At 37.0% G+C, this 27,778-nt stretch overlaps 1 protein-coding gene across 7 annotated transcripts in view; it reads right to left on the reverse strand.

The window, feature by feature from the left end:
- The window catches only part of fliI (FLII actin remodeling protein), a 426,153-nt gene that overhangs the window by 89,110 nt on the left and 309,265 nt on the right, over positions 1-27,778 (reverse strand). For 5 of the 7 annotated variants that reach the window (XM_067773105.1, XM_067773104.1, XM_067773106.1 and 2 more), the window contains 2 exons: positions 2,037-3,117; positions 1,827-1,977 (listed from right to left, as the gene is read on the reverse strand). In XM_067773105.1, the coding sequence (XP_067629206.1) occupies positions 1,827-1,977; positions 2,037-3,117 (1,232 nt within the window). Of the gene's footprint in view, positions 1-1,042; positions 1,782-1,826; positions 1,978-2,036; positions 3,118-27,778 lie in introns of those variants that run through there. The other 2 variants (XM_067773102.1, XM_067773103.1) reach the window with 2 other exon arrangements.

The raw sequence follows: 27,778 nt of genomic DNA on the forward strand, positions 1-27,778 counted from the left end.
GCGAGTGGCCACACAGCTGATTTACAAAATGCGAAAATCTTAGATAAAGAAAAACGGATAAAGATCATGTACCCCATAGAGAGCAGAATGCAGAAAAGGGACAAAACAGTAAACATAAAAGAGGGCACGGATTGCATTGCAGCGGCTTAAGGCGGTGACACAATGACATTTTTTATATTAATGCGTTTAAAACAAGCTTATGCATTCCAATAACATCGCCACAATCAACCAAGATGTTGCGTTTGTAAATATGAAGGAACTTCAGACTTGACAATTTAAGTTTATTATGCCTTGCCCATTGACATACAAAATTTCGCGAAGCACTGTTGTAAACATTCTCCCTATACAACAATAATACTTGCTAACATATTTTGTGTCTTATTTGATTGTTATATTGCAGTTTTTAATTGTGAAAAATGTTAAAAAATTTATCAACGAGTGGGAAAAATAATTTCACTTGCAAAGTGTGCCAACACCCTTAGCCAAAGCAAATGTCAAATTCTTCTTCTTATGATTTGCTTGGAACAAAATTGGGGAGTTGGCTACTTTTCAATATCAGATGGCGCTGGTGTCGCTCATTCTACCATTCTCCATAAAAATACATGCAATCTACTCATAATGCATAAGCAATGCATGCTTATTAAGCATACGTTAAACTCATCTATATGAAAAACAGCTTATGTGTCGGAGCTATTATTTGCTTTGCATATAATTTTTAATTTTAGTTGACAAATGTACCACGCACAATTGGTATCGATGCTATGCTGTTAGTTTTAGTTACGTAAATTGTGATATTTTACGTACATATATTTGTAAGTGATCTATACTTAAAAAAATGTTGTTGTTTCGGTATATTAACCAAATTCAAATATTTATAATTTCATGTAATTCTTCAATGTTTTTGATGAAAATAATGTTGAATAAATGCAGTTTCGCCCCTGAGGAAGCTAAGGTGCTTAGCGGAACGTTGGGTTGCAATAGTGAAGTTTTACTTGCACTAAAAATAGCAACCATATGGTCAAGAAAAGCCTATTCTCAAACTAATTAAATTTGAGATGCTCATAAAATTTTTTTTCCAAGATCAATAAAAAATCAATAAACATTTTTTGGATCATTTCAAATTTAATTTTGTTACATTTATTTACGTTTCGGATGGCTGTACAATTACTTTGAACTACGTTTTATTTACTAAAATTTATTACAAAAGCAGGAGAATTGATTTCCTTCAAAGTTTGCCAGTTTTGTGCACTTTACGTTAAAAAAAAAAAACTATGTAAAAAAAGAACAAAAATTCAAAAATCAATCTCAACCGTGATGTTTGGAATCTCAAATGCTTTCATTTAAAAAAATACTCTAATCATATAACAAATGAGGAATGTTCAGCGTGTTTAATCCTACATTTCAATACTGAGCCACTGTTAGCCGAAACCAACAATTCAACCATTATGGTTCGTTTCGCATTTAATCATTATAATATCTGAGTTCTAATTTCTATTAGCTGCTGTATTCAGAACATCTAAATACACCACAAATAACCTTAGTTTGATTGGGAAATTTTAAGCTTTATTTTCATAACCGCAAATTTTGAACATATGCATTTTTTGCAAATATCTCGGGATTTTCTGATGTATTACATATAGGTACATGGGTCTTGTTTCATGTACATACCACTTTTTTTGTATGTTAGTGTAATTATTTCCTTTGGCAGTGGGGTCAACCTGCTGTTCAAAAAATAAAATTTCCATCACATGAAAGTTGTGTTTGTTGAAAGCGTCCAATGTCTAATAATCAAAAAAGTTATGAATTTGTTGTTTAAGTATATTTACCTGCAAACTAACCAACGGGTTATTAAACATTTTTTCGGCAATTTCCTGCACAAGCTTGCACTCCTCTGGACTAGACTTTGATCCTAACCAAACATAAACGATTCCCGACTGTGATTCGTCTCCGGTATCGAAAGGCACAAATAATATGTAGCTTAAAGATATTTTTGAAGTTATTAAAAATCAAAATTTCATTTCAATATGTTAGTTTACCAAAAAGCGGAATTCAAATTTATTGCATCTGGCTGTATTTGAATGAGACGTGTGCACAAGGCTCCACCATTTGACCGCAAATGAAATAACTCTACAACTGCTTTATTTTCTGTGGCCTTTAATTTATCTTTTCGTTTACCGGTGTGGATTATAAATTTTCGTTTGAAGTGAGCCATAAATTTTAAGTTTTCCTGTTGTTGATGAATTCGTATAACTTCTAATTCTTCGCCAAACATTACTTTAAATTTCTTTTGTAAAGTAAATGTAAAAGTTAACCAGCCCATATTACCGGCATTTCGCCCTTGCCAGAAATATACAACGCATTGAATTTCATCTGCGGACTGTTTACCATCATCCATTTCGACATCCTCCTCATCAGCAGGAATACAATAGCGACAAAGAAAGACGTAACACTCACCAGTGTAAAAATGGCCCAATTCTTCTTCTGGCAATCGTACAAATTTTTTACCTTCCAATACAAAAGCTTCCATTGCTTCAAGATCATAATTCCATTCCTCTTCTAATTGCTCGGCTTCATTAAGTGGCATTGCATTTTGACGAGGCATAAATAATGCTGCTAAATCGGCACGCGTCTCTTGTTTACGAGCCCATTCTGTTAAGTCTGCACCGGTTTTCGCAACAGACTTTGCAGTACGAGTGAAATCTACGGCCATTACTTCATCCCAACCAACAAATTTCGATTTAAACATTTGTGATTCAGTTCCTTCTTGTAACCGTGTCACCAAAGCGAATACCGGGCGATTTATCATTTCGAATAGTTCTCTCGACAATTTGATTGCTGCAGCGCGTACCAGTCTTGTGGATTTTTTGCCAAACCACACAAACAAGTCAGTGAAACAATCTAATATGTACACATTTTTTGTATTTAATAAAGTGTGTACCAATTTTTGGTCCGGTAATTCTACCTGTGGCAACTCCAAATATCCCATTCCAAGTTGAACTTGATAGAGGCGAGGGGTAGCTGGTTCAAAATTATCTGGTACATGCTGCTGAATTTTCTCTTTGGTTATTTCATTTCCTTCAACTGGCAAATACCTCCAAAATTCTTCACTTTCCTCTCCTGCAAATTTATTTCAATGTTTTAGTTTCAAATATATTATAATCAAATCCACCCCTCCTTCTGGCTTCCTGAAGCCCTCATCTCTAGCTACAATTAACCGTCGAAGTGCAAAGAAACCGTATGCTTATTGTCGTAAGGCGTACGTGTGCCGTCAAAAACTACAACTCAAGTAGGCTTATAGGCACTTTGAAAGTTACCATAGTCATAACGCATTAGCCATAGCCATATTTTACCTATTTTTTTATTATTGTCTTCGTGTATTGGTACCTTAACCTTAAAATTGTGATAATTTCATAAAAAAAGAACTTAAAAAGAAGCTCATATAATAACTCACGTAGCCAAAACAAAAATAAAAGATTTAAAAAGTTAATAAATTCACCAGCTCTAATATGGCGAGTTGGCCAAAAGCCAATTGGTTGGCTACGGTATGGTATCGGCTAAGGCGTTATAGTACGGCACCATTGACAAATTACATGATTTCCATAAGGTTGGTTGGTTTATGGATATGGAAATGGCTTGTTTGGGCCTTATGGAAGCGATCACAATGTGCCGCTGGACTGCAAAATATGTACTTCATTAAAATGAGAGCCCTGTTTCGATAATACTTGTATATCTCTTCAAAGCCCTTTCTCCCGGGAGTGAAATTTGAACCCGCACTCCTGCGATGATCGGACTGTTGACAAACGCATCCGACCATCACCACGTTTTGCTGTTATACAACTTTTTCCGAATTGCCGTCTGCTTCATTGTTTATGCTTCCATATCTACTGCTAAGTAGAATATCACCATATCTCGGCTGCCGTTTCGAAAATCCTCTATCTTAGAAAACGTTTGAACAACGCCCTTTTTCAGAATTTGTTTCAAAAACACCCTATCTTAGAATTCGGTTGTAGAACGCCCTATCTCAGATTTTGTTTCAAAACTGAAATTCAGTACATTTTGACATTAGCTGGGATATTAATGAACAAAATTCTGATAGGGCGTTCTTCAACCGAATCCTGAAACAGGACGTTTTAGAAACAATTTCTGAAAAAGGGCGTTATTCAAATCTTTTCAGAGAAGGCATTTTCGAAACGGAAGCCGAGATAGGGTATCACCCACCAGTCGATATAGAACATAATTTTTGTATGATTGCTTATATGAAAGAAACGACATTAGCGACGGGACAGACTGTTTTGTTTATTATCTTGAGTCGAAGCAACAACAACTAACCATGATAGTTGGTTGTAATTGCAAAGCGGGGATTACCCATTGGCTTTTCCTCAATTTTTTTGAGTTAAAAATTTTAAGAATTAATGAGCTTAACACCGGTAAATAATAATTGTTATTCAATTGTGGAAGGCGTCTACAACAATGATGGCCGTCAATTATCTTGCTCTAAATTCTTATTTGTTCCGTCATACGCCTATCTGAAAATTTTTCAAACATGTTGTCCTCGAAAAATAATTTTTTTTTTTTTGCATTTTTAGGAGTAAGATATGCTACTTTTAGTAGTTTTTCACATAAACGTATTAACTGAATTTCGATGAATTCTTACTTAGTTGAATAGTAAGTAAAGCCTTATTCAATATTACGGCCATATTGTTGAGTTTCATATATATTTAACTTGTTCCCAAAAAACATTTAAAAAAAAAAAAATAAAATAAATGTAAGGCGCGATAACCTCCGAAGAGATCTAAGGCCGAGCTTCTCTTCCAATTTGCGTCGTGCTCCTCTTGATTTTTCCCTACAAATTGGCCGGACGGGACCTACATGTTTTATGCCGACTCCGAACGGCTTCTGCAAGGCAGATGAGTTTTCACTGAGAGCTTTTCATGGCAGAAATACAATCGGAGCGCTTGCCAGACACTGCCGAGGGGCGACCCCGCTTAGAAAAATTTTCGTCTAATTGAAAAATCTTATTTCTAAAATTTTGATGTTGCTTTGCCCGGGAGTTGAACCCAGGGCATACGGTATGATAGGCGGAGCACGCTACCATCACACCACGGTGGCCGCCAATTTTTAAAGTTCTTTGTAAAAACAAACTTTTATATCCCTTGGGCAGCGCTACCCAAGACTTTCGAGGAATGTTTTTGTCATTCCTACAACAGGAACACAAAAACTTTCGTAATCTACCGAATATAATATGATAAACATTGTTTCTGTTGTCTCTGCTGCTGTTTTTCATAAAAATCAGACTATGGCGTCATTGCCATAAAAGTGCAATGTTCACATTGTTTCTGCAACAGATATCGCAGCGCTGTGAAAATCAATTGCCAAGAAACAGAATAGAGGTAGAAGTAATGAAGACAAACAAACAACCGCCGTGATATCTGAATGGTTATAGCAGCGGCACCTAAACGTTGCCGATGAAGGAGTTTAACAGTTCCCGAAGTGGATCTATACAACGACCTTTGGCAGTTTTCTAAAACTTTTTCTTTTTTGTAGAGATTGAGGCTAATGTAGACAAAGTTCTATCTCCGTTTTTCGAAGTTAGCCTCCAAAAAATAGATATCGGCTTTCGAAATTCTACATTTCGAATTTTTTTTTTTTTTTGTTAACGCGTTCAGGAAATTAAAAAAGTAAAAATGTGGTCGTGGTCCGCCTTTTACTTTTATTTGAATGGCTGAATTCTTTTTTAATTACAGTACGAGAAATTCCAGTGCAGAGTATGTGCAGACATGATAGTAGCCACTATCATGGGACTATCTGACTTTTCACCTCGTATAACAGCTGTTATACTAAATTTCTCAAAAAAGAATTCAGCCCTTCAAATAAGGTAAAAGAGCGGACCGCGGCCACATTTTAACTTTTTTAACTTGTTGAAAAAAATTAAATTTCGAAATGTAGAATTTCGAAATTCAAAAGCCGATATCTATTTTTTGGAGACTAACTTCGAAAAACGGAATTAGTACTTTGTCTACATAAGCCTCAATCTCTACAAAAAAGTGGGTTTGTCCAATACCCAGAAAAAAAGTTGATTTAGTCGCATAGTGTAATTATTGTTAGGTTTTGAACTGGATTCGAACCCGCGATCTTACAAACCATTAGGTCGGTATAATAACAAAATTTCTTGATATATCCCAGAGCACTCATACTATGGCATCATTGACATAAAACAAGTCCAATATTTCACATCGTTTCTGCAACAGATGTCGCAGCGCTGTGAAAATCAGTTGGCAAGAAACAGGATAGAAGTAGAAATAATGAAGACAAACAAACAACCGCAGTGATAGCTGAATGGTTGCCGATGAAGGAATTTAGTAGTTCCCGAAATAGATCTACACAACGAGCTTTGGCAGTTGTCTAAAATTTTTTCTTTCTTCTATTCTAATTTAAAATTTTTTTTCATTTAAGAAAAAGTTCATCATAACGATAGCGATCTTAAAAATCAGACTCTTAAAATTCAGAGGAATGTTATGATATTTATTGTTATTTGCAACACATGAATCCGGCTCGTTTTGGCAACAGCATATTCTAGTAGAAGCCCAATTGCCTAGGTGACACATGTTTAACTTCCGACTTCCGGAAAATCAATAAAGCTGCTGGAAATTTTTAAGGATTTTTGAGAGTATTATTTTAACTTCCAAGTGGGTTTGTTAACCTTTTCAACATAAGGGCATCAAAATTCGACCCCGAACTCCATTCTATCTAGTGCCGGTAAAGTTCCACGCGATAACTGACGCCCATACATTGTACGGTGGGAGATTTATATATACTCACCTCTGGTCGCCATTGGAAACAGGTATGGGTGGCAAGCGTTGGTATTCCCAACACCTTTAACATTCCGATTTAATAACAATTGAACACGTACGTTAACAGCGGTTGAGCGAGTTCGGCTATGTTAAGATATTCGTTCGAAAATCAATTCGAAAAAAGTGGGAACAGTTTTTAACAGATACGTTAACAGCGAGATTGTGATTGCGAATGTCTCAAATTGTACCGAAGGAGTGAGATGGATAGTTTTGAGAAAACTACGGCAAGAAGCATTGGAGTAGGGTTCGATTTAAGAAGTTGGTATAGGATATCAAAATTATAACAATAGTATAGAAAATAGTTCGAAAATACATTTTTTTTGGAGTCAAATAGCTCGTAACCAATTTTTTTAAGGAAATAGCGGAATTGCAGTTGAAACCTAGCTCAGGAGACTAAAATTAGCGCAAGCTGACGACAGTTAATGATGGAGATCAAAAGATGCAGGACGCGCTGGTTGATAAGTCGAGTTCGGCCGGTTCCCAAACGTGTAAATAATAAAGTTTATCAAATTTTAAGAATAAACGCTTTTGCCGTCCGGAAAAAAGGAAAAAAAGTGAAAATTTTTGAAAAAAACACAAAACGCGAAAGGAAAATAATTCACTACAAAACAACGTTGACTCTTAAATATCAAGTTTAAACAAAAAACTTTCTGAACAGAAGTGTGGTGGAAAACAAAAAAAAAAACTTTGAAACACGAAAACTAATAATAAATTATCCAATAAACTTGTACAGGATTTACTTGGGTTGTATTTAGAACAAAACAAAAAAAACCCTTAAAATGTTCTCCAAATAAAAAGTTTTTGTGAACTTATGCATATATATATAGACTTTGGATAGGAAAGTCAACTAAGCTTTCATTTACGAAAGCACAAACTCATCCAAATCACAAAAAAAAAAAGAAAAAAAAACCCCTTAAAATGTTTTCCAAATAAAAAGTTTTATAAACTATGTTCTGAACAAAAAAAAAATAAGGATGCTTATAAGGAATATTAGTGAATAGACAAAAAGCAATAATTGAAAAAAAAAAACAAAATTCACATTCCACCAGACGTGAATAATCACAAAAGTAAAGTTGTTTTATTTTTGGTTTTATTGGTCTGTAAATATTTTAATATTATATTAATTTGTTGTCTTCAAGACCAAGTTTATTATTTTTGTAAAATACTTATATTACAAGTTAGATTACATTAAATTATGACGGTTTATCATCAGCGATCCACACATTTAAGGCTTGACGTTTAGCACATCAGGCCATCAATGCGCTTTGCAAGTTTCTATATATATCTGTATATTTTACAAGTTATATTATATTTAATTATTATACATAGGGAACGAGTAAATCAGAAAAAGCAAAGTTCATAGACCGTATAGCCGACTATTTCAAAACCCATAACGGTTTACCATCAGCGATCCACACACTGAAGGCACTTTGCAAGTTTCTACTTATAACTCGTTTTCTACTGTTTGTTGTTTTTATACCTTTCATGAACATGAAAAGGTATATTAACTTTGGTCCGATGTTTGTAACGTTGAGAAATATAGAAGATAGACTCACCATTAAGTATACCGAATTGATCAGGGCGACGAACTGAGTTGATATAGCCATGTCCGTCTGTCCGTCCGTCCGTCTGTCTGTTTGAACGCAAGCTAGTCCCTAAAATTTTGAGATATCTCAATGAAATTTGGCACAAGGATGTATTTTTGTATTATATTAGACATTTGTCGGATCCGGTAGGACGATTTTTGTCATTCCTGCCGCAATTTAGAAAGTATAAACGTGAAACTCGGTGATATATATTCTAAAGAAGTTATCGTGAAAAAATCACTTTGTGTATATCCCATACAACCGATCGTTCAGATAAAAAGATTTTTGGCCATTTTTCCCTTAATTTAGAAAGTATAAATGTGAAACTCGGTGATATATATTTTAATATATCATAGATTTTCTGAAAAAATCAATTTGATCGGAGCTATATATAGTATATATCCCATACAACCGATCGTTCAGGTAGAAAGATTTTTGGCAATTTCTCCCTTTATTTCCAATATAAAAACGTTAAACTTGGTGATATTTATTCTAATATATCATAGAAGATTTCATGAAAAAATCATTTCGATCGGAGCTATATATAATATATATCCCATACAACCGATCGTTCAGATAGAAAGATTGTTAGCCATTTCTCCCTTAATTTCCAGTATAAAAACCTTAAACTTGGTGATATTTATTCTAATATATCATAGAAGATTTCCTGAAAAAAATCCTTTCAGATAGAAAGATGTTTGACCATTTCTGCCTTAGTTTCCAATATAAAAACGTGAAACTTGGTGATATATATTCTAATATATCATAGAAGATTTCCTGCAAAAATCATTTCGATCAGAGCTATATATAATACATATCCCATACAACCGATCGTTCAGATAAGGGGGTTTTTGCCATTTTTTTATATTTATCTTAAAATCGTTTAGGTATGTACATCTGTTCACTATATATTTCTTATCTTATACAGTGCATTATTTGGAGATTACGAACGGGATAAGATTATTGTTTAGCCCCATTCATGAAAGGTATGAAGCCTTCGGCACAGCCGAAGACAGTCCCGTCCGTACTTGTTTTTTTTTTTTACTCTTTACCGCCGTCAATTGAGTGCGCCAATTAGGTGCTATTATCTCATTAGACGAGGATTTTTGTTGCAGCCCATATGATTTTTCTTTAAGCTCTTGATTTTGTTAGAATTCCAGGGTGTTTCTTCCGTAGACTGGAAGTATATAATGTTATTGTAACGAATTTACTACAATTCCCCTTATTTGCAATCTTCTGCTAACGTTCGAATCACTAAACTGTTGAATAAATAACTCAAATATTGAATTATGGAAAAATGGCCTCTATTAAAGTACTTCACAATAAATAATACTGCTATTGCTCGCCAGATAGCGTCTTAAGCAAAACTGATTCTAGCGCCTCTATCTGTCGCTGCCTTTTATACTCTTTGATTTCCTCGTTCGCATCTTCTAAGCGCTTCCATTTCGAGAATCTACTAGTTGACCATCAGCTATCAAATTTCTCAGCTGTAACTACAATTGCACGATTTTATAGCTTCTCTCATTGCATACTTTCGGGAGTATCTCAGATATATGCATGTGGTTGTGCGTTGCTTCTCAGCTGCGTATACGTACATATGTGTAGACATAATGATTGACTTATTGATTATAGTGTTGCTAATATTCGTTACACTGCCCTCCACCTAGTGCGCTCCGGCTTGAAACTACTCTCGCATTTTTTCTGGGAAATTCGTTGCTTCATTCATTTTTGTGCGTCCATTAGTTTTTGTCAATGCCAGTGTTTCTCTCGCAGGTACTTTTGATTTTGCTTTATTTGGCCCATTCGATCTATCAACCTTTGCCTTTGACTTTCGTGGTCTTTGTCGAGTCTTCTCCACCAGTACTCGATTACTACTGAACTTTCTGCAAACTGAAGTTAAGTGGTATATCCTGGTTCTTATAACGCATCACCCTTCTCTGCATATCGATCTTGATGTCATGGTCAACCAAGAAGTCCACTACCCATATGACTTCATCAACGATCTCCGCCACAACGAATTTGCGTAGAACTGTGACCTTTCCAATCAAGAATTCACATACCACTTCTCCCTGGACTTGGTTATACTCTCCAGTGACCGTACGCAACTTTGCTCCAGGTAACGGTTTTACTCTCCTGTTGACCAAGTCATATCGAATTAAGGAATGAGATGCGCCCGTATCTAAAGTCAGTACACGTTCTTTGCCATCCACATTCCCTCTGACGGTAAGACTGCTCGATTTTCTACCAATTTGCGACACAGATATCAGAGGACATTCAATAGCTGGAGCTAGCTCTCGATCTGTACATCTTACTCGCTCTTGCTCATCCCCTCCAGCTTTTTTATTAAGACCACTCATACTGTTGCAACCACTAGGATCAAGATCGCAATGAGGTGCAATGTGACCGGGCTTCCCGCATTTGAAACATTTGATAACTCTTTCACTCCGCTTTTGCGGTCCTTTCAGCGCCTCCAATATTGCGTCTACCCACTCTGGCCTTTCTACTTCCACACAGCGTGCTTTGAAAACTGGCTTACACAGAAGCGACGCTGTTTCCTGAATCAGAGCTTGTGACACCGTTTCTGCGAATGTTGGCTTTGGGTTTGCGTATGTAACTCGCTTTGTTTCGACGTCCCGTATGTCATTTATAAAGCTCTGAATCTTTACCCTTTCAGTGTATTCCACGGGTGCGTCCGCATTCGCTAAATGTGCCACCCTTTCAACATGCGACGCAAACTCTTGCAATGTTTCACCAGGCCTCTGGAAGCGGTTCAGTAACTCCATTTGGTATATCTGTCTCCTATGCTCAGTTCCGTATCGTCGCTCTAGAGCACCTATCAATGCTTCATAACAGTTCCGTTCGCCATCTGGAATGGTTTGTAGAATCTCAGCTGCAGGCCCTTTCAATGCCATGAACAGTGCAGCAACTTTATCTTCAGCATTCCAGTTGTTCACTGCTGCGGTTTTCTCAAACTGAATCATAAACACCTGGAAAGGAACAGCGCCGTCAAAAGATGGAGTTTTTACCTTCGTATTGCTTGCTGAAACAGCTGGGCGATTTAGTTGCAACTCCTGTATACGACCTCTCAAAACATCCACCTCGACCTCGATTTTTTCCTCCAACTGCGTTATTTTCTCGTCCATGCGCGCTTCGAGTGTTGATGATATACGCGCCTCTTGCGCTTCGAGTTGTACTGTTATGCGTGCCTCTTGTTCTTTCAGTTGTGTTTCCATCTTTGATGTTTTTCGTGTCTCTTGCGATTCCAGTTGGGATGCCATATTTGTGGATATTTGTGATGACATTTCTGTTATGCGTGTTTCCTGGGTTTCCATTTTTGCCGATACCTGTGATAACAAAGCCAATATCGCATTATTCTCGCCGCTTGCGACTGGACTCGGACTTCCGTTCTTCTCTTCAATTTTTGTTGTTGTCTCGTCCCCCCCATCAGGATAAAAGATATACTCGTCCACATCAATTCCTTGCGACTCCATTACCTCTCGTAGCCATGCTTAAAGTTCGATCTTATTGCCGGTTGTATTCGATCCATGGCTCTCCAACTCCTTCTTCAGTTCCTGGATCCTCAACTCACTCAACTTTGCCATGTCCAAGTTGTATTCGCAATCTTCGGAATTTATTCAACAATTCCTCTTCTGACACCAATTGTAACGAATTTACTGCAATTCCCCTTATTTGCAATCTTCTGCTAACGTTCGAATCACTAAACTGTTGAATAAATAACTCGAAAGTAGTATGTAAATACCGATTCCAGACCAATTTTGTATGGTAAAAATGGTGCAAGAAAAAGTATATATACACACACACATATATATATGCTAGGTGTCGCATCCGTTCTTCCGGTTTGTGTTCTGGCTGATGTCACCGCTAGGTGGCGCATAAGAAAAAGCTTAGTAGTAAGAAAAAGCTTAGAGCTTTTTACCTTTAGCAGAGCTTTATCGTAAACATGACAGCATATAAATTATATATATATATATATATATATATATATATATATATATATATCAACAAACCGCATCATACATTTAGATAAGGGCTACTTGTCTCAATGCATAAAAATTGGACATCTTTTCGGTAAAAAAAATTTAGTAAATTGTTTAAAGCCGCTCAGCACTCATCTATATTTCTCGGATAAATTTTTATAAGGATTTTCAGCCGAGTTTAACCAGGATCACTTCTAGTAAACAGTAATAAACTTTAATAGTTTTACATCGTTACTTCTTTAACACCGCTGCTAATTATAGGCATATTCCATATTATGAATTAAGCTCTTAAGGATTTAAAAGCAATTTCAAAGGAAAAAAGCTCGAAGAAGCCAATTAATAAAAAAATAAAAATGTATCCGTGTAGTTCTTGTGAAAATATATATACTCGGAAGAGGAGTTTAGTTAGACATATTACAATGAAGCATCAAGTTATAAAAAAGCCCCCATTGTTTGCGAGCAATGTAAAATTCAAGTGAAACAAAATGTATGGTCAACACACTTGAGAACAAATATGCATAAAAAGAATTGTATGCATAATGTAAATAGTAATGTTAAATGTATTAACACTATGTTTAATAATCGTATTGAGACATACATATGTTTTGGAAAACGATCAACCCAATGATTTAATTGTTAAATATTTTTTTGAAAAACATTTTAACGAATTATCTTACTTTTACAGAAATCCATACGAAAGCATGAAAGCATCAAATTTAACTTGGAGTTATTTTGTAAATATATTCAAATAAAAGAAAATATTGAAGAATTCGCTATAATGTCACACGAAACATTAATGACTGAAGAATTTATGGAGAACAATAATGTTGGTGAAATAATTAAGGAAAAGTTTAGTAAATTGATTGAAAAAATGAAAACATTTCAAGAGCGAGATAGTGTTTGGAGTCTAAGTGAAATTATCCATGTAGAAGTAAAAATAAATAAATACCAACCAATTAGAGGCTCATTATATATACCACTACCAAAAGTAATAGCAGATAAAGCAGCTTGTATTAACATTGTTAACAATGATATATATTGCTTTAAGTGGGTCATAATTTCATCTCTTTACCAACCCTCAACACATGGACAAAGGTGTTCTTCATATCACATTAGAAATATCCAAGGTTCCATTATAACTTTAATTAATAATAAAGTAGTCAATTTTGAAAATTTAAGTTTCCCATTACAAATAAAAGATATTGAAATATTTGAATCAAATAATCCAGATATTAGTGTAAATGTGTTTGGTATAGAAGACAATTTGGTAGTAGGACCCTATTATTTAACAAAAGAAGAAAAATCACATCATATTAATCTTATTTCTTTATACAGTGATGATTTCAATGAAAGCCATTATGTTTGGATAAAAAATTTAAGTAGATTAATGGGGCATCAAGTTACAAGATATGGACATAAATTATATTTTTGCAATACATGTCTAATACATATTGATAAGGAAGAAAAATTACTAACTCATAAAAAGCATTGTAGAAAAATTGTAACACGCATGCCTACACCTGAGAAAAGAATGCTAAAGTTTGAAAATTTCAAAAAACAATTAGATGTGCCATTTACTATATATGCAGATTTCGAATGTATTCTAAAACCAATAGATATTCAAAATTCTAGTAGGACTCAATGTGTGCAAGAACATATTCCTTATGCCTATTGTTATTTTATTAAGTGCTCATATAATAACCAACTGAATCGTTTTAAAACATATAGCGGTGTTGATGCTCCAAAACATTTTTTTAAAAGTATTTTCGATGATGTTTTAGATATTTACCACCTATATTTGAGTAAAATAGTTAGAATGCATCCATTAACTCCCAACCAAGTTAGGCGTCAAAACGAGGATATATTTTGCCATATTTGTGGACTGGAACTTTTATTAAATGAGAGGGTAGCAGACCATTGTCATTTAACTGGTGAATATAGAGGACCAGCACATAATAAATGTAATTTAGAATATCAGATAGCAAATTTTATTCCAATATTTTTTCCATAATTTATCTAAATATGATTGTCATTTATTTATTAAAGAGTTGTCATCTGTAGAGGGGGATATAAAAATTATTCCCTTAAACAAAGAGTTGTATATTTCAATATCAAAGAGAATATATGTATGTTAATAATAAAGATACCATTGAACTTAGGTTTCTAGATTCATTTCGATTCATGGCTTCTAGCTTAGACAGTTTAGCTACGAATTTAAGTAATAATGATTTAGAAATAAAAAAGGCTTATTTCCCAAACGATCATCACTTTGATTTAATGAAACGTAAAGGTATTTTTCCATATGACTACTTAGATTCAGAAGAACGTCTCAATGAAACACTATTACCTGAGCGATCACTTTTCTTTAATAAATTATCATATGAATCGTGTAGTATCGATGATTATAAGCATGCACAAAATGTTTGGACAACATTTAATTGTTCCAATTTATTAGATTATTTATTATTATATCTAAAAGTAGATGTGCTACTCCTCAGTGACATTTTTGAAAATTTTAGAAAATTACGTAAAGGAATTTATCGACTAGACCCTTGTCAATATTATACATCTCCAGGATTATCTTGGGACGCAATGCTCAAAATAACTAGAATAGAATTAGAATTGTTTACGGATGAAAACATGCATAATTTTATAATGTCGGGTATTAGGGGCCGGATTGTTCGATGTTGCAAACGGCGTTCAGTTGCTAACAATAAATATTTAAGAAATTACGATGAGACTAAGGCTTCAAATTATATAATTTATTTAGATGTTAATAATTTATATGGTTATGCTATGTTACAATATCTCCCTCATAATAATTTTGAATGGATTGAAAACGTAGAGGAGTTTGACGTTTTTAGCATACCAGAAGATTCTTTAGTCGGATATATATTAGAAGTAGATTTAGATTATCCCATAACCACTCACAATATTCATATTGATTTACCATTTTGTTTTGAAAATAAAAAAGTTGGCTAAATGAAAAACTCAAAGTTGATTGGTGATTTGAGAAACCAAATAAAATATATTATTCATTATAGAAATTTACAACAATGTATTAAACATGGACTTGTATTAAAAAAAATTCATAGAATTCTACAATTTAATCAATCAGAAAGGAAAATTTCTTTAAATTATTGAATAATGCTGTGTATGGTGTTATGGTCCACTTGGGAGAGTCACCCTTGGAACGCACGTTGACTAGTGATAGGAAAAAGGTAGGATTCACTCTCACTCATGTCTGCCTGGGGTGGTCAAAACAAAAATTTGTTAGTTTCGTGCGGGTGGCATCGCCAAAAATTCCCATGACATTGACGAATTTTCAATAACACCTGGCGCAATGGTGTAGGTAGCTCATCTCATCAGCTGATTTTATTCGTTTCATTGTACTGGCATAGAGATTGTCAAAAGGAGATGGCAAACGCAAAATGCATCCGATGCACAGGCAATTATGAACTGCCGTGGTGGTAAAGTTTTACCTAATTTAGCGCACAACATTCCCACAGAACACAAAAGTCGCAAAGTTTTACGCTTTCTCTACGTTCCATCCACCTAACCTCAACACAAAGGGTTGACAGCCGGAACGCGACATGCGTAATGCTGTAGGGATGAGTCAACCATATCAACGAACCAATCGATAATCGCAGCCACAGTTAGATAACTGCGTTCTTCCATCGCTGAAAGGAAGAAAAAAAAAAATTTGCGAGAAGATGACGACTTGCGCGGCCATTTTTGCTGGGGTCAGGAAAAAGAAAAGATAGGAACGAGGGTGCGTGTGCGACAAAGTTGGTGGAAAAAAAATAAAACGTGTAGCCTGTGTGCTGTTGAAAAAACGAAAGTTTAATCACTCTAGTGAAATATTGCCTTCTGTATTGAACTAAAGGTATTGAATACGAACAGTATGAAACATTAAAGATGTGCTCCGGCCCAAATAATTGATTCTATCTCAAATCCATATGTGATCAACGTGCATGGTTTGGAATAATCAATACTTTATAGAAAAATAAAAAAGGATATTGAAATGGATTTTCAGAAATAAACAAATTGCTTTGTGAAGTTCAAGTCTCAAGGAAAGCCTTGTAACAAAAATTGTGTGCCGCAGAAACACGAAAAGGACGGGAGAAAAAAATAAATCACCTTAGAACTTGTTCCCGGGAAGATTAGCTGAGACAACGACGGACATACACTCCAACGTATTTATAATTAATTTTCGTTTAAAGTAAAATTCCACTTGTGTGTACTACTTCGGCTGGGCGTTGCCTCGCTGATTACGCTCGCTTCATTGGAGAAAATCACCTTCCGAAGGCCTTGGCTTCTCGCGCTGATAGCGATTGTGAACGGGGTAACGACGGCACGTTTGGGAAATTAAAATAGCAGTTTATTTAGGGCATAGTCATGTATTGAGTGAATATTACTCAGTTGTGCACGTAAGGTTAATTTGGGATTCAGTGATCGGCAGCTGTGGAGAATATCAACGCCACGCGCCACCACCACCAATAGCGCCAACACCGCGCGCTACCACCATTAATCGCGCGCAACCACCAACGACAGCGCTCCCAAACCAAACGCGCAACCACCACTAATAGCGCCAACCAAGCGCGCGACATCCACCAGGCATACCACCACCACCAGCTTTGGTAACGACAACCAGCAGGGCCGCCGCTTATAGGCCTGCTGCAACACCAACTTTAGTAACAACAACCAGCAGGGCCGCCGCATATAGGCCTGCTGCAACACCAACTTTAGTAACAACAACCAGCAGGGCCGCCGCATATAGGCCTGCTGCAACACCGACTTTAGTAACAACTACCAGCAGGGCCGCTGCATATAGGCCTGCTGCAACATCAACTTTGGCAACAACAACCAGTAGGGCCGCCGAATATAGGCCTGCTGCGACACCACCAGCTTAGTAGCAACAGCAACCAGCAGGGCCGCCGAACATAGGCCTGCTGCAACGAACCCAGCGTGACACCAAGACCAGCAACTAAACCTGGTGAGTTCGTTCCATAATACGGAAACCAATTTTTTTTTCTCATATTTAATTTAGTAAACCATTGTTGGGTTTTGAAACAATACTACATATAGATAATCTACATAGATGTGGGTATTTAATATAAACCTCATTTAAGTCTTTTTGCCAAATTTTTAGTCTTTACTTGCGACATACGTACATCTATGTAAGGGCGTGTACGTTTGCTACATATTTAAAAGTATACATAGATGTAGGTATACCCACGAACCATAGAAAGAATTAATGTAGATTATATGAACTCCCTTTGGATCTTTTGCATAAAATTCATTCTGTACTTGTTTCATATGTAAGTCTATGTACGGGCGTATACGTTTAAATATATTTAGAGGTAGGAACATACCTTTGAAAGGCGTGAACTATGGAATTTAAGCACTTGATTGGATATACAAATTGAAAGACAAAATATAAGCAAAGAAACTCCATTGTACACATATAAAACCTTCCAATTCCTTTTTGTAAATCTTCACCAGTAAATTGTTTAAATTTTAAAAATTAAGACCACCCAAAAAAAAATGTCCACTTGGATTTATAACCACAACGTTTTGGATGTTAGACTTGTCCGAATGAGTGATGGGCTACAATGTTAATTCACTTAATACGCTTGTGTATAATTTTTAAATAGAAGTCTCTTTTGGGTTTTTTTCAACTATTTGCAATCCGAAATGTTACGTTTGCAGTTTTTCGGACAGCGAGCTACATGAAAAAATCAGTTTTACTGTGGGCAATATTGCCCTAGTTCCAAGACCCGACATTTACTTCATAATAAATTATAAACATATTTCGTTATTAGTTCTAATAAAAGTTAAGTAATTTATATCCAAGTGGGACATAGGGCGGGCGGTATATCTAATGACAACATGAACTTTTTGACCAATTCATGAAAAATGGCTCTATACCAAATAGTTAAAAAACTTAGAGTATTAGTTGTAAGGAATACCAAAATTGCAAGAAGGAATTTGCGTATTATATCTAAAACTTCATTTGTGGGAAAATGTGCGAACAACAAAGAAATTATTAACAATATTGTGCGGTCTAATTATACTGGCATAATACAAATTTACCAAACCACAACATTGCATGGTCTGATATTTGTCGCATCGCTACTTAAATAATTTAAATAGAATTCGTATTCTAGCCGCATAAAGCGAACTCTGTAAGATTTCAAAATAAAATTACCTACAATGGAATAAATTGAAATAAAATAAAATTACACTGAAATAAATAAATCCAATTAAAAGAAAAAGCAGGCAATAAAATAAAATAAAACCAAAAATAAGATAAACGATAATGAAATAAAATTTGATGAAATAACAAAAATTATAAATATGCAATAATAATAAAAATAAAATAAAATGAAAGCACATACGATAAAAATTAAACTAGATATACCAAAAGTAAAATAAAATAGAACAAAGTAACATAAAATACGATAAAAGTGTAGATATCTAAGGGTTATAGCACCCCATACTCCGGAGGTCATGCTTAAATTTGCATTTTTTTTCATTTAAAGCTTTTTTTCCGGGGAGTTAATAATTTTTTTTCTGTATCCAAAAATGAATATTAAACAAAGGTAAAAAAAAAAGAAAAAAAATTGTTCCATATACATTTATAAGCTATATAGAGGTTAATACATGCAGTGTTTACGATTTTTTTTAATGGATTGTCAATAAAATTTGGAAAGATGGGAATGCTGATGGTTGTCCTCATTTAGAAGGCATAGGGTAATACAGGTAAGGGGCCACCGAAAAATAGGTGCGTCGGTGGCCAGGGTTTTTGAGGGTGGGCTAAGCACCGGACGTCGCAACAACACCCGCGGCGCTATGTATATTCGGCCCTTTTCTTTCTTTTTTTCTATTTTCAGCTTTTTTTAGTTCTTTTGATTTTCAGCAGTTAGTAACCGGTCATTTCCGGTTCGGTAATTTTTGTTGCATTCAGTTTTTTTTGAATTTTGAATTTGAGTATTTTAACGGTCTGTCCGTGGCATCCGATTCGACCGGATGTCGTTTTAATTTGAATTTCAAGCGTTTTGAGTCGTTTCTGCGCTCTTTTGTCAGTTGATCTGAATAGGCATGATAGGCACTTTTTTTTTGTTATGGCGCAGGACAGCAAGGTTGGCAAGAACCCAGCCCAGCCGACATGACTAGCCACTGTGCACCACAATATCATGCCGACTGCGTTCCTTGCTGCTCCCATAGAAAATGCGTATCCATAACAGATGGCGCCCAACGTTTTGGTATCCGAGGCACTGTCGCGATGACAGTTGCTGAGGGCGCCATAACAGATGGCACCCAACGTGGTTCCTGAGGCGCCAGGTGCGAGGATCACTCCTGGTCAAACTGTGAAGTTGACCATCCCACCAGTCCGGGGTGAGCAGCCGCAGGAGCAGCCGTAGTAGCAGCCACCTGCGTTGCGGTGGGATGGTTGGACGGATCAGGGTGTCCGGAATGATCATCGTCTCCGGTAGCTGAGGGATCCACGGGACTTAACGCCAGTCCTCCGAATTTTTGTATTCACCCGATGAGGCAGTGCTGCACGCACTTAGTTTTTTTGGTAATTGGGGTTTTGTTTTCCCGGAAGTTGTCCGTAGTCGGCTTTGGAAATATATACATCCGCTAATTGGGTTTCAATTTTTTTTAATGTTTAAATTTTTATAGTTTTTTTTTAGTTTCCATTTTTTTTGCCGAATTTGTGATGTCTGGTGTGAGTGGGTAAGTGAAATTGTAAGGACCCCAGCTCAGCCCACGTCTCAGGTGGTACCACAGAATGCCACCTGGATTGTGACGGGTTGAGCTGGGATTCAAAGCGGCACCCTTTCCTGTCCCACCAGTCTGGGGAGCGGCCTTTGAAGCCGCTCCACCCATAGCGGGGGCGGCAGGAGGGGTGTCCCGGGAGAATGGACGGGAGGCCCCAACACCCCCAGCCAGTCCCAATAGCGAGTCCCTGGAGACCGCCTCTGCGTTGCGGCTGGGTGAGTTGGGACCAACCTGTGTGTGTAGGAAATTGACCCTAGTGGCCCCAACCAGTCCCAGAGGCAGGTCCTCAAGACCCCCTTATGCGCTGCGGTTGGGAGCACTAGGGACAAGTGTGAGTGAGTCTTTTTCTTTATGTAACGAACATTTTTTTTTTTTAAATACCCCTGTGTGCCTTCGAATGGGATGTCAGCATTCGCATTGATTATATCAGGCATATATTTACCTAATCACTTTTTCTTTACAATTTTTTTAATTTCTTTTTTTTCTTCGATACGATTATCGAACAAATATATTTTCAGTATTTATTCTCGCGAAATTTTTTTTATTCCATCGCGCAAGTTTTTTTTTACATATTGTTATACGTTTTTTTTTAAACCATCGTCTAGAATATAGGGTGAAGGGGGGTGAATTTAGATCTTTTTTCTTAACCCCTAACTGCTTCACGTTTTGTTTTAAGCAGCAAAGTACATTTTTTTTTTCTGATTATACTGTCGCATGACCAATCGTTCGGGCGAATGCCCACCAGAAACACTCCTTCCGGGAGTGATGGCAACTTTTTTTCCAAATTTACAAATTGATTTTTTTTTTAAACTTACAAATTTGATTTTTTTCTTTACCCTGTCTGGGCGTTTTGGCGGTCGGGGACATCCGCCCAGTATTCTCCCCGAGAAATGACATCATAGGATGTTCACACGCGTACTCGCCGAGAACCGTGAACAGCCTAGCAGTCCACGCTTGGGTTGGACTAGCCTTACGGAGTTTGGACGAGTTCTCCTTATCAAAATGTCCACACATATGTTTTTTTTTGCCTTTCTGTGGGGGGATAACCACTAGAACCATACGGAGTTTTGACGAGTTCTCCATAACAAATGTCTAATTGCCGCAAAGCCTTTTAAACTAAGAAACAAAATTATTTCACCATTTGACATAACCTGAATTTTTCTTGATGAACTTTGTTGCCCGGCTAGCTTCGCGGTAGAACTTTAAGACTCTTATCTTAGGGGTGAGTCGTGCCCCACGTTGCTGGCATCGAAATTCCTGGCGGCTTCTCACAGATGAACCGGTTTCCGGTTCACTTCATCGTCAGGTCTTCAAAGCGAAGCAGGTTTGTTATGGTCCACTTGGGAGAGTCACCCTTGGAACGCACCAGTTGACTAGTGATAGGAAAAAGGTAGGATTCACCGTCACTCATGTCTGCCTGGGGTGGTCAAAACAAAATTTTGTTAGTTTCGTGCGGGTGGCATCGCCAAAAATTCCCATGACATTGACGAATTTTCAATAACACCTGGCGCAATGGTGTAGGTAGCTCCTCTCATCAGCTGATTTTATTCGTTTCATTGTACTGGCATAGAGATTGTCAAAAGGAGATGGCAAACGCAAAATGCATCCGATGCATAGGCAATTATGCACAGCCGTGGTGGTAAAATTTTACCTAATTTAGCGCACAACATTCCCACAGAACACAAAAGTCGCAAAGTTTTACGCTTTCTCTACGTTCCATCCACCTAACCTCAACACAAAGGGTTGACAGCCGGAACGCGACATGCATAATGCTGTAGGGATGAGTCAACCATAACAACGAACCAATCGATAATCGCAGCCACAGTTAGATAACTGCGTTCTTCCATCGCTGAATGGAAGAAAAAAAAATGAAAATTTTGCGAGAAGATGACGACTTGCGCGGCCATTTTTGCTGGGGCAGGAAAAAAAGGAAAAGATAGGAACAGGGGTGCGTATGCGACAAAGTTGGTGGAAAAAAATAAAACGTGGAGCCTGTGTGCTGTTGAAAAAACGAGAGTTTAATCACTCTAGTGAAATATTGCCTTCTGTATTGAACTAATTGTATTGAATACGAACAGTGTGAAACATTAAAGACTTGCTGCGGCCCAAATAATTGATTCTATCTCAAATCCATATGTGATCAACGTGCATGGTTTGGAATGATCAATACTTTATAGAAATATAAAAAAGGATATTGAACTGGATTTTCAGAAATAAACAAATTGCGTTGTGAAGTTAAAGTCTCAAGGAAAGCCTGGTAACAAAAATTGTGTGCCGCAGAAACACGAAAAGGACGGGAGAAAAAAATAAATCACCTTAGAACTTGTGCCCGGGAAGATTAGCTGAGGCAACGACGGACATACGCTCCAACGTGTTTATAATTAATTTTCGTTTAAAGTAAAATTCCACTTGTGCGCAATTAGAAAATCGAGTGCGTACTACTTCGGCTGGGCGTTGCCTCGCTGATTACGCTCGCTTCATTGGAGAAAATCACCTTCCGTTTACAAAGAAAAAAAAAACCCAAAAAATTCTGTAGCGGGTGGTTGTGGTGTTTTCAGTGGTCAATTACACGAGGAAGACGTACCCCTTGTTATAGTGAATTACAAAGGAAAAACAGTGGAAAAGATTAATATGAGTTAATGTATGCATAAGGCTTACGAAATTAATGGACAAATTTATGCAAAATTTGGTAGGGTACATACAAATTTTGTGAGGGTGACCCTGGCCACCCATCCGATTCGATTTTGTTTAACAAGCTGCACGAAGGCCTTGGCTTCTCGCGCTGATAGCGATTGAGAACGGGGTAACGACGGCACGTTTGGAAAATTAAAATAGCAGTTTATTTCATTGTATGACGCCCGTAGGGTATAGTCATGTATTGAGTGAATATAAGGTTAATTTGGGATTCAGTGCGCGGCCGATGGGGAGAATATCAACGCCACGCGCCACCACCACCAATAGCGCCAACACCGCGCGCTACCACCATTAATCGCGCGCAACCACCAACGACAGCGCTCCCCAACCAAACGCGCTACCACCATTAATCGCGCGCAACCACCAACGACAGCGCTCCGCAACCAAACGCAACGCCAACTTTAGTAACGACAACCAGCAGGGCCGCCGCATATAGGCGTGCTGCAACACCAACTTTAGTAACAACAACCAGCAGAGCCGCCGCATATAGGCCTGCTGCAACATCAACTTTGGCAACAACAACCAGCAGGTCCGCCGAATATAGGCCTGCTGCGACACCACCAGCTTAGTAACAACAGCAACCAGCAGGGGCGCCGAATATAGACCTGCTGCAACGAACCCAGCGTGACACCAAGACCATCAACTAAACATGGTGAGTTCGTTCCATAATACGGAAACCAATTTTTTTTCTCATACTTAATTTAGTAAACCGTTGTTGGGTTTTGAAACAATACTACATATAGATAATCTACACAGATGTGGGTATTTAACATATACCTCATTTAAGTCTTCTTACAAAAATTTTAGTCTTTACTTGCGACATATGTACATCTATGTCAGGGCGTGTATGGTAGCTACACATATAAAAGTATATATAGATGTAGATATTTAATATAAACCACATTTAAGTCTTTTAGCCAAATTGTTAGTCTTTCCTTGCGACATACGTACATCTATGTAAGGGCGTGTACGTTTGCTACATATTTAAAAGTATACATAGATGTAGGTATACGCACGAACCATAGAAAGAATTACAGTAGATTGTATGAACTCCATTTGGATCTTTTGCATAAAATTCATTCTGTACTTGTTTCATATGTAAGTCTATGTACGGGCGTATACGTTTAAATATATTTAGAGGTAGGAACATACCTTTGAAAGGCGTGAACTATGGTGGTGACGATTAATAAGTATTGAATTTTGCACTATATGTTCAAGATTAATCAATCAATCAGATCAATTATAAAAATTCAAATTATTAAATTTAAGATTCCAAAACGAATTTAAGCACTTGATTGGATATACAAATTGAAAGACAAAATATAAGCAAAGAAACTCCATTGTACACATATAAAACCTTCCAATGCCTTTTTGTAAACCTTCACCAGTAAATTGTTTAAATTTTAACAATTAAGACCATCCAAAAACAAGTAAAGAAGGTTAAGTTCGGGTGTAACCGAACATTACATACTCAGTTGAGAGCTATGGTGACAACATAATGGAAAATAACCATGTAGGAAAAGGAACCGAGGGAAACTCTGGAAAGTGTTTGTACGACATGTCTATCAAATGAAAGGCACTAAAGAGTATTTTATGAGGGAGTGGGCCATAGTTCTATAGGTGGACGCCATTTAGAGATATCGCCATAAAGGTGGATCAGGGTTGACTCTAGAATTTGTTTGCACGATATGGGTATCAAATGAAAGGTGTTAATGAGTATTTTAAAAGGGAGTAATCCCTAGTTCCATAGGTGGACGCCGTTTCGAGACGTCGCCATAAAGGTCGACCAGGGGTGACCCTAGAATTTGTTTGTACAATATGGGTATCAAAAGAAAGGTGTTAATGAGTATTTTAAAGGGAGTGATCCTTAGTTCCATAGGTGGACGCCGTTTTGAGATATCGCCATAAAGGTGGACCAGGGGTGACCCTAGAATTTGTTTGTACGATATGGGTATCAAATTAAAGGTATTAATGAAGGTTTTAAAAGGGGGTGGTGGTAGTTGTATAGGTGGTCGCCTTTTCAGAGATATCGCCATAAAGGTGGACGCGTTTGTACAATATGGGTATCAAACAAAAGGTGTTAATGAGTATTTTAAAAGGGATTGGGCCTTAGTTCTATAGGTGGAAGCCGTTTCTAAATATCGCCATAAAGGTGGACCAGGGGTGACTCTAGAATGTGTTTGTACGATATGGTTATAAAATTAAAGATATTAATGAGGGTTTTAAAAGGAAGTGGTGGTCGAGATATCGCCATAAAGGTGGACCAGGGGTGACTCTAGAATGCGTTTGTACAATATGGGTATCAAAAGAAAGGTGTTAATGAGTATTTTTAAAGGGAGTGGGCCTTAGTTCTATAGGTGGATGCCTTTTCGAGGTATCGCAACTTAGACTTTGTTTGTACGATATGGGTATCAAATAAAAGGTGTTAATGAGTATTTTTAAAAGGGGGCGGGTCTTCGTTCTATAGGTGGTCGCTTTTTCGAGATAACGCCATAAAGGTGGACCAGGGGTCACTCTAGAATATGCTTGTACGATACGGGTATCAAATGAAAGGTGTTAATGAGTATTTTAAAAGGGTGTGTGGCTTAGTTCTATAGGTGGACGCCTTTTCGAGATATCGCCATAAAGGTTGACCAGGGGTGACCCTAGAATGAGTTTGTACGATATGGGTATCAAATTAAAGGTATTAATGAGAGTTTTAAAAGGGAGTGGTGGTATTTGTATATGTGAAGGCGTTTTCCATATATCGACCAAAATGTGGACCAGGGTGACCCAGAACATCATCTGTTGGATACCGCTAATTTATTTATATATGTAATACCTGCCAAGATTTCAAGGGTTTTTTATTTCGCACTGCAGAACTTTTTCATTTTCCTCTACTAAATATGGTAGGTGTCACAACCATTTTACAAAGTTTTTTCTAAAGTTATATTTCGCGTCAATAAACCAATCCAATTACAATGTTTCATCCCTTTTTTCGTATTTGGTATAGAATTATGGCATTTTTCGTAATTTCCGATATCGAAAAAGTGGGCGTGGTCATAGTCGGATTTCGTTAATTTTTTATACCAAGATAAAGTGAGTTCAGATAAGTACGAGAACTAAGTTCATTAAAGATATGTTGATTTTTGCTCAAGTTATCGTGTTAAGGGCCATGCGGAAGGACAGACGGACGACTGTGTATAAAAACTGGGCGTGGCTTCAACCGATTTCGCCCATTTTCACAGAGTAGAGTTAGCGTCATAAAATCTACGCCCCTACCAAATTTCAAAAGGATTGGTAAATTTTTGTTCGACTTATGGCATTAAAAGTATCCTAGACAAATTAAATGAAAAAGGGCGGAGCCAGGCCCATTTTGAAATTTTCTTTTATTTTTGTATTTTGTTGCACCATATCATTACTGGAGTTGAATGTTGGCATAATTTACTTATATACTGTAAAGATATTAAATTTTTTGTTAAAACTTTACTTTAAAATTTTTTTTTTTTAAAAGTGGGCGTGGTCCTTCTCCGATTTTGCTAATTTTTATTAAGCGTACATATAGTAATAGGAGTAACGTTCCTGCCAAATTTTATCATGATATCTTCAACGACTGCCAAATTACAGCTTGCAAAAATTTTAAATTACCTTCTTTTAAAAGTGGGCGGTGCCACGCCCATTGTCCAAAGTTTTACTAATTTTCTATTCCGCGTCATAAGTTCAACCCACCTACCAAGTTTCATGGCTTTATCTGTCTTTGGCAATGAATTATCGCACTTTTTCGGTTTTCGAAATTTTCGATATCGAAAAAGTGGGCGTGGTTATAGTCCGATATCATTCATTTTAAATAGCGATCTGAGACGAGTGCTCAGGAATCTACATACCAAATTTCAGCAAGATACCTCAAAATTTACTCAAGTTATCGTGTTAACGGACGGACGGACATGGCTCAATCAAATTTTTTTTCGATCCTGATGATTTTGATATATGGAAGTCTATATCTATCTCGATTCCTTTATACCTGTACAACCAACCGTTATTCAATCAAACTTAATATACTCTGTGAGCTCTGCTCAACTGAGTATAAAAAAAAGTTCCACTTGTATTTATAAACACAACGTTTTGGATGTTAGACTTGTCCAAATGAGTGATGGGCTACAATGTTAATTCACATTTTTTAATACGCTTGTGTATAATTTTTAAATAGAAGTCTCTTTTGAGTTTTTTTCAACTATTTACTTACTTACTTAATTGGCGCTTAACCGTCTAAACGGTTATGGCCGTCCAACAAGGCGCGCCAGTCGCTCCTTCGCTCCGCCAACCGGCGCCAATTGGTCATACCAAGGGAGTTTAAATCGTTTTCCACCTGGTCCTTCCAACGGAGTGGGGGCCGCCCTCTACCTCTGCTTCCATAGGCGGGTTCCGATAGAAACACTTTCTTGGCCGGAGCATCATCTTTCATTCGCATAACATGGCCTAGCCAGCGCAGCCGCTGCGTTTTAATTCGCTGGACTATGTTGATGTCTGCGTATAGCTCGTACAGCTCATCATTAAATCTTCTTCGGTACTCGCCATCGCCAACGCGTAGAGGTCCATAAATCTTTCGAAGAACTTTTCTCTCGAACACTCCCAAAGCCGCTTCATCTGCTGTTGTCATGGTCCATGCTTCTGCCCCATATAGCAGGACGGGTACGATAAGTGACTTGTAGAGTATGATTTTCGTTCGCCGAGAGAGGACTTTACTTTTCAATTGCCTACCTAGTCCAAAGTAGCATTTATTGGCAAGATTGATTCTTCGCTGGATTTCAGTGCTGATGTTGTTGCTAATGTTGATGCTGGTTCCCAAATAAACGAAGTCTTTTACTATTTCGAAATTATGGCT

This window comes from Eurosta solidaginis, chromosome 3 (genome assembly GCF_040869045.1).
Source record: "Eurosta solidaginis isolate ZX-2024a chromosome 3, ASM4086904v1, whole genome shotgun sequence".
In the NCBI taxonomy this organism is placed as follows: domain Eukaryota; kingdom Metazoa; phylum Arthropoda; class Insecta; order Diptera; family Tephritidae; genus Eurosta; species Eurosta solidaginis.